Source organism: Lupinus angustifolius, chromosome LG08 (assembly GCF_001865875.1).
Source record: "Lupinus angustifolius cultivar Tanjil chromosome LG08, LupAngTanjil_v1.0, whole genome shotgun sequence".
NCBI lineage: Eukaryota > Viridiplantae > Streptophyta > Magnoliopsida > Fabales > Fabaceae > Lupinus > Lupinus angustifolius.
The window spans coordinates 8,338,617-8,347,583 of record NC_032016.1 but is presented as its reverse complement, the minus strand read 5'-3'; the positions used below and the strand labels follow the sequence as shown (position 1 = coordinate 8,347,583).

General features: G+C 31.3%; 1 protein-coding gene across 1 annotated transcript; it reads right to left on the bottom strand.

The window, feature by feature from the left end:
• Window positions 4,120–8,967, bottom strand: LOC109354497 (casein kinase 1-like protein HD16). Its single transcript, XM_019597040.1, has 16 exons — window positions 8,420–8,967; window positions 8,059–8,169; window positions 7,877–7,950; window positions 7,720–7,789; window positions 7,576–7,631; window positions 7,377–7,448; window positions 7,127–7,221; window positions 6,977–7,043; window positions 6,706–6,835; window positions 6,306–6,521; window positions 6,079–6,209; window positions 5,794–5,968; window positions 5,623–5,713; window positions 4,874–5,031; window positions 4,584–4,772; window positions 4,120–4,502 (listed from the first exon to the last, which is right to left on the bottom strand). The coding sequence occupies exons 1-16, from the start codon at window positions 8,627–8,629 to the stop codon at window positions 4,443–4,445; spliced, it is 1,905 nt and encodes a 634-aa protein (XP_019452585.1). The 5' UTR covers window positions 8,630–8,967; the 3' UTR covers window positions 4,120–4,442.

Sequence of the window (8,967 nt, the reverse complement as noted above, 5' to 3'; positions counted from 1 at the left end):
TATATATATATATGAAGGTTAGGTAGAAAAGAATGAGAGAAAAGTACCTGAAGCAGAGACAAAGAGAATGACCAAAATACTCAGTATAACCAATGACTTCTCCATATTTTGTTGGCTTTGTTGGGTGTAGTGATGATGTTTTCTAATCTCCCATAGTCAGCTTTTATAGTTGAGCCAAGTACTATATGTGTAATTAATTAATGACTGGAATGTCTATCCATTATTACTAAATATTTATATAATTACACTTATTTGAATTACTTTTTTTTTAAGAGATAATAATAATTAAATATGAATAGTCGATAATGTATTAATATTGCATAGAACTTATACACTATCAGTAGAGATATTATAATTAGTTTGTAATTTGAGTGTATCACTCATTATTGATTTATATTATTTTTATTGTTCGAATCTCAATAGTGATTAGTAAATCAATAATAGATAATTTGCTCACAATATAAAAAACCTTACACTCAGTATTACAGATTAAATCCTTGTAATTTCTCTCTAAATGTCTTTATTAAATGTGAAATGAATTTAACTCTAGACCACCACTAAATGATTCATCAAATTTTAAGTTTTCACTATTAAATTCATTAAACCAATAATATGTTGATCTAGTGGTGTTAGGTATATATATGATCATATGCAAAAACATGCAATTGTGACAATTGTTATTGAATAGGTTGGACGAGAACATCTAAGACCAAAATAAAATATAAAAGTAATGAATGAGAATAATAATAATTATAATTAATTTGAAATTTTCAAATGCTAAATAAATAAAAACAATTTCTTTTTCAAAAACCATCATTGAAAATGAATTAAATCAGGGAATCATTGAATGCATTAGTTTTAAATTTTAATTAAATACCCATTGAAAAAACAATAAATGGAACTGCCAAATTTATTTTAATAAAAATAATATTTTAATGCTTTTCTATCCCAATGTTGATATGAGGACTCATAATTAATAGGTGCAAATATGTCTCACAAAGTATATTACTCTATAGGCCACTTAATATGATCAATGAGAAAAATTTAATTATAAAATTTTTGACTTAACTTTTATTTTTATATATATATATATATGTTAACCAATCATATTAAATAACACATAAATTACATTTTTTAATTAACTATCATTTATTTGTAGATGAAGTACATTAGCAAGCTAGATGGATATCTTCTTATAAAACACTCGTTTTTTGTTGAGTAAAAACTAAAAGTACTCCAGGGATATTTTAGATTACTTTGTTTATTTTAGATAGAAAAAAACAAATTTATTCAAATATAACTTGCATGGTAATAACACATTAACATCATCACATTATATTTAATATAAAGTAAATTACACTGACACCCTGAGTTTTAGTAAAATTACACAAACCACCCCTCACTTTTCTACACCTATACAAACCCCTTCGTTTTTATACTTTCATTACACTGATCACCCCCGCATGAGAAATAAATGTAATTTTGTGAACAAAAAATGTGATAATGCAATTATGTTAAACAAAATATGATATATTATGGAGACAAGTCCAAACATTATATGAGTCAATACATCTTTATTATTTTTGGTTCGTTACGATATAGTATAAGAGCAATTTAAACAATATCTTTTTAGAATTTTTGATGTATTTTGTAACCAAAAATAATAAATATACATTAATTTGAATATTATTTGGATTTCTTCTCACAATATACCATATTTTGTTTAACTTAATTGCATTTATCATATTTTTTGTTTAAAATATTAAACTTATCATATTTGGATTTCTCATGCAGAGGTGGTTAGTGTAATAAATGTACAAAATTAGGGAAGGTTTGTGTAGGTATAAAAAAGTGAAAGATAATTTATGTAATTTCACTAAAACTAAAGAGGTATTAGTGTAATTAACTCTTTAATATATCTTGTTTTAATTTGACAATTTTATCCTGATTTACCACAATCACATCTCAATTTAAACCAGTTTATTCAATTTCTAATTTATCAAATCTCTTTGAAGCCCCACAACCCAAACCAACATACTTTCCTTTTCTCTTTTAAGTAAACTAGACGGTTCATTTAAAAAATTAAAAAATAGACAACTACTTTTATCTTTTATTTTATTTTGGTCCAAAAAAGACATGAGATATTACTTTAATGTAATTATACATTATTATTAATTATTTTGTTAGGGGTAGTGATGATGTTTTCTAATCTCCCATAGTGAGTTTTTATAGTTGAGGCAAGTACAACATATGTAATTAATTAATGAGTGGAATGTCTATCTATTATTAGTAAATAAATATATATTCATTATATGATTTAGTGTTTATTTAAATTAATTTTTTTTGAAGAAATAATAATAATTAAATATGAATAGTGAGTATTGCAGTAATATTGTATAGAACCTATACATTATCAGTAGACATACCATAATTAGTTTGTAATTTGAGTTTGAAATCTATGCACTGATAGTGTAATATTTTTTACGTTGTCAACATATCATTCACAGTTGATTTATTTAACTTTTGTTTAAGAGTCAATTGTGATTAACAAATCAATAGTAGATAATTTGATGTTAGTGTAAAAAAAATTTATAGTATCAATATATACATATCAAAATTATTATAATCTCTTTCCAAATGTCAAATTAGTTACTAGACCACTAAATGATTCATCAAATTTTAAGTTTTCATTCATTGAACCAATAATATGTCGATAGAGTGATGTTCATGTTGTGTATCATTATATCCACATCCACGTATAAACTAAATATTAAGTGTTCAATTCCTAAAAATGAAAATTGTTAGGAGAGATAATTATATAGCCCAAAAGAGATTAGTTTATTTAACATAAGGTCAGAGAATAATCTTGGTTTTGATAAAAGAAATTCACTCAAATATTATTTAAAAAAATATTATATCATCTGCAAAATATTATTATTGAATATTATGGATAAGCACATAAGACCAAAATAAAATTTAAAAGGGATGTATGAGAATAATAACAATCATAATTAATATTTTTTGAAATTTTCTGATGCTAAGTAAATAAAAGTAATTTATTTTTCAAAAACCATCATTTGAAAATGAATTAAATAAGGGAATATTTATTTCATTAGTTTTAAATTTTAATTAAATGCCCATTGAAAAAACAATAAATGGTATGTTTTGAAAAACTGCCAAATTTATTTTAATAAAAATAATAATTTAATATGGCATTTCTAACCCAAGGTTGATATGATGACTCATAATTAATAGGAGCACATTTGTCCTATAAAATATATCATTCCATAGACCACTTAATATAATTAATCAGAAAAATGTTAATTATTAAACTTTTATATATATGTATATAGATATATAGATATTTCAATCAACACATAAAACATAATTTATTTGATATAGATTTCGAGTAGAATGCTTTATATGATCATATCATCTTGCAACAACATTTTTACTAATTTACTATCACTTTATTTGTAGATGAAGTACATTAGCAAGCTACATGGATATCTTCGTACAAAAAACTATGTTTTTTGTTTTGAGTGAAAAGTACTTTAGGCATATTTTAGATGAAATATAATATATCCGATATATTACATTCTATAACCATTAAAATCATGTTATACCATATTTAATTATTTTTTATGAAAAATATTTTTAAAACTCAACAAAATATTACACACATCATACTTTGACCAAATAAGATAAATTATCTCATAGTATAAGGAGATAATTTATTCTCATTTTATATTAACACTTCGTTTTAATTTAACAATTTTATCCTGAATTACCACAATCACAACTCACTTTAAACCAGTCTATTAAATTTCTAATTTATCACTTTAACAACTCACTTTAGAAGAATACCTCATGTCTCAGTTTTTTTAATTTTAAGCAAATCATATGAATAGCTTCTAAATTATTGTTAACCCGGTATAACCGGATAGGATCCAAATTTAACAGTCCAAAACCATCTAATTCCTCGTTCAGTTAAAAATACAAACTAAAATAACTTATAAGTCCAGTCAGCAATCAGATCGTCCAATCTTATCCTTGGTTCAAGCATCCCTTCTTTTTATTATTAATTTTGGTCCTTTTTGCCTTCATTCACAATGAAAATATATCCACACAAAGCAATTCATTTTCTCACAGGACGTATGCCATGAAGATAATACCTAAAATCTCATGACCATTTGTTGCATTCATACAAAATTATATTAAACCTGCATATACATCTTGGAGGAACATGAGTAAAAACATCATACATTACAAAGCAACATCACCCCAACAAGGGTAGAGCTTAACATGAGGAGGGAAAACAGGACAATAATCTATAAAACAGAACAATATGGGCATGCTGGCACAGCTTGCTCCTACAAAAATATTGGCATCAGAAAATCCATGATTTCCTTTGCCAATAAAATGCTTTTACCTGCATGCAATCAGCATACTGTACGCCCGTAGCACAAACAGGAAAGATAGAGGTTTTTCGACCATTTATCCTGAACACGAAAACCGAGAATGAGAGTAAGTATTGCTATTAGTAACTTAATAAAATCGATTAGTCATTCACCTTCCCTTACCTTAACATGTGTGCTGGGAAATTGAGATGTTCGCAGAGTTTCCTGAGTTTCATCACCAGGTCTACGCCTTGGAATACTTAATATAAGAGCTGATTGATCCTGTGTGGCAGCAGTTGCTGTAATCCTATAACCATTGTCCCAACGCCGATGGATGCCCTCACTTGGATAGAGAAAATCAAGTTCCACTACCTGCAATGTAAGGCTAACGATAAGAAAGCAGGATCATTGCAAAAATTCTACCCAAAGCTAGGAAATTGTTTCACATGATATTAAACAAAGTAACAGCGAACCTGATCACTATATCCAGCATTGCGAGACATAACAACACCCCAGCGACTTCCAGCAGTAGCCATTGAGGTGACATGAAAACCTTCTTTCCACTTCTTGTTTATCCATTTGAAGGGGAAAGAGTCACTCACTTTGTATGATTGTTGAGTATACTGTGTGCCTGCAAAATCAGATAACAAATCAGTACAAAGTCAAAGGTAAAACTAACAGCAGGAAACTTGTTTGTAAAGATCCACAAAAATTCAGTCTTTTGCTTTGACAAAAGCAGTAACTAAAACTCGCATTAAAAATAAGGAGGGACACGGTCAATATTTAACAAAAAGAAACTAATATTAACAGAAGAGTATTGTACTAATCAGAGGTGGTTGCCAGAGTTGGATGATCATTGGAAATGGAGAGAAAGAGAGTCCAAAGGCTGAGAGTGATAGGCTAGGAACTGAAAGAGAGGCCAAAAAATTGTGACTGCCCATGAAACACCAAAAAAATGCCTCCTCGTGTCTGCCGTGGAGACATGGCTGTGGAGCACAAAAAGGGTTGAATTGTGGAAACCGCCATAAACTACAACATAGTAGATGGGGAATGACGGTACGCAAGAATTCTGCCAAGCTGCCATTTCATAACATTGGCCAACAATGAAATAACTCAACACTAAAAAAGTTACAAATACTGAGAGGCTTTCCCATGATACAGGATAAGATGATTCAGCATCCAGGAAAAAATCACCACGGAAATAAACCGTTAGCGTTCAAACCTTTTGACATCACCACAAGAGAGGCTCCATTAAGAGACCCTGCAATAGAAGTAATGTAATAACTCTTATCCCATTGCTCCATGATCCATTCCTGAAAGAAATAGAGACAAACTGATAAGATTCATAGCATAAAAAGGGATAAAAACTGGCATGTCATATAACATAATTCACCTTGTGTAAGAAAACAGGTGACCACTTGTAAACTTGATGTGTAAAACCAGTTCCAGCATCCATAATAAGTGCCCAAAGATTGGAACAGGATGACACACAACTAATAAGAAGGCCATCAGCAATCCCTTTCTCAATATGTTGTGCTAATCTTGTATCAGCCACATTGTAATGATACCTACCAAAAATGCACAAATTTTAAAGGTCACCAACAAGTCAGCAACTCACGCAACATACATGATTGCTGGGATTAAAGGACAAAGCTACATGAAGTGATTAGAGTTCTACCTTTGTTTCATTGGTAGTCTTGCATTGTAAATTGAAATCCATTGCATAGCAGGAACTCCTAAACGGACCTTCTTTTTGGGCTGTGAATCATCATCTTCCTCAACATTCAATCTACTCCGCTTTTGCCCAACCTGATTTTTTTTTGAGCAAGTGCATACTTAAGATGAATACACTGACCAGCTAGAAGAGGCGAAAGAAAAAACAAGAAACCATACTTTAGTGATTACCTTTTGAGCACCATCAGTATTAACTGGACGCAAAGCTGGAGGTCCGATTATACCATCAAACAAAGAAATTAGCTTGGCATAGTTAGGTTCTTCGTCAAATTTCATGCTCACCACAGCCTCAAGAAACTGTCTGAAAGGAGCAGGGCAAAAGCAGCATAGCATCTCAGGAGATGTCCCCATCTTCTTTTTGCAAACAAGGAAGGATTTGGTATCACCCTAACAAACAAGGTAAAATTAGATTGAAAAACAAAAGGACAAATATATATACAATATTAAATACATATTCAAAACATAATATTGAAATAGCAGAAGTGCTCTTTTCTAAATAGGTAATAGTCATACTTGGACAGTTATGTGGCACAGTAAATACTTGGCCAACATGTAAAATAAATGTATTTACCTGGTAACCTTGCCATGGTAATCGACCTTTATGAAGGAAGATAAGTGTGTATGCAAGAGATTCGAGATCGTCCCTTCTACTAGCAGTTCTTCCCAAATGAGCATGAACACTAGCATATCGAACTGTCCCTCTACACAAGTTAAAAATACAAAAATCAATAAGATTGATAACCATACACAAAAATGACAAACCATCAATAGAAAAGGTAAAGAAAGATAATCACAGAGAAAATGTAAGAAAAGAAAGAAAAAGAGGAGGGGGAAAGGAAAACCTGAACATATCAGGGCGTTGATCATATTCAACATGCTGGCCACTGGAGGTGTCTCTCCACTTTGTAGCTGTAAAACGTGTGCAAATGTTAAAATGAGGTTAACAAAAGAAACCCCAAATACACATTTATCCTTCAATTGCATCTACTTACCTAATCCAAGGTCAACGAGAAACAGTTTCTTCTCTTGCGCTGTAGCTGGCTGACCTAATAAAAAGTTCTCTGGTTTTACATCCCCATGCACATAACTATGATGAAGAACAAGAATGAAAAGGTTGTGCTTATTGTTTAGAATCCAAGAGAATTAAGACAGAATCAAATAAACAGTCTAAAGTATGAACAATAAATCAGGATGAAAAAAATGATTCAACTTCTAAACAAAATTGTTTGATCAATTTCATACCCTTTTGAGTGCATCTTTTCCAGTATCGATAAGGACTCAACAGCTATACATGAGACCATCTCACTAGACATCCTGAACACATTTAAAAAGGCAGAAAACACAAAATCAGATTATATAATTGCTAATTTTAAAGCACAGGCCCTATAACAAAGTAACAGATACAATTACAAAGCAAACACTCGGGTATGATTCCACTCACGTTTGGCTTGAGGAATTCCAGACATCCCACAAACTTGGTCCAAGCATATCCATTACCTGCATACATATGAAGAGAACAGTTGAATTCTTAAATAAGCAGTGAGATAACACAGTGGTTATTATAGAATGGAATTATAAATCATACCATCACATAATAATCTCCTTGTCTTCCTTTGTAGTGTACCTTTGGTATTCCGTGACTACCACCAAGAGTGCTTTTAACAGAACATAAAAGTCAGACCTTAATTCTATCTACTTATCACAAAACATAATAAACAAATTCTGAATAAAAGAGCACTCACTTGTACACTTGCCATTCATAAGGAGGGCCATAATTACACCCTTTACTGTTTCTATGTTCAAATTTCAGAGCCACCTGAAACATGGAAGATAGAAATCAACTTTGAGCCAAATCAATTTCAAAAATCAGAAGTACACCAAATCCTTTAACATACAAAACCAAGAGGTAATAAGAGAGGCTTACCTCCACGGCTCCGGGGCCTGCCCGCTCACGACGGCCAACAAAAACCTGACCGAATCCACCTTTACCCAGTTTCCTCTCCACCTTGTACATAGGTGATCCTCCTACTTGAACCTGAAAACAAATTCAAAAATCATTAAAAATAAACAGTAAACAATTAAATCCATGAATAAGGAACAAAAACCAACTGCTGCAAATTCACTAGTCCACGTAGTGGCATCTCTAAACTAAAATTAACAACACCTTAAACAACATGGAGAAAATATTACAATAAATAATAATATTTAATCAATGATCATTTCCCGAAAATAAAATACAACCCTTATACTAAAATACAAACAGATAGTATCAAAGTTCTTTATACCTTTTCAGGAAAAACTGGATCCTCTGGAGCAACACCCTTATTAGCACTTAATCCACCACTAGCATCAGCCATCGTGTTCACGTTCACAGCAACAGTTACAGGCACAACCTCTTCCTTCTTCTTGGCGTTGTTCCTCTTCGGTGGTTCCAAACTTTCTTTTGCTACCGCAGCACGACCACGCCGCACTCCACTACGAAGCTTCGGCGGCATTCTCTAAACCCATGCACTCGTTTCGATTAGCATCTCCAAGATCCTCGATCATTATTTGCCTTTACCAAAGCTCAAAGACCCGATTCATATCTGAAATTGCGAGTTCTCACAAAATTGAAAATTGATAAGGGAATCAAAGGGATTGGGAATTTTATTGAAATGGGTAGCCAGTGAAATTCGTCGAGAGAGGTGGGAAATTGGAGGATGGATTAGATTTGGGGAAAATAGGGTTAGGGTTTGATGAGGAAGATAGATGATATAGAAGGATTAAAAAAGGAAACGTAGTAGGCGGCATGAATTTTAGATTATAGTTTTATGCGGAAAAGTTAGACAGAAAG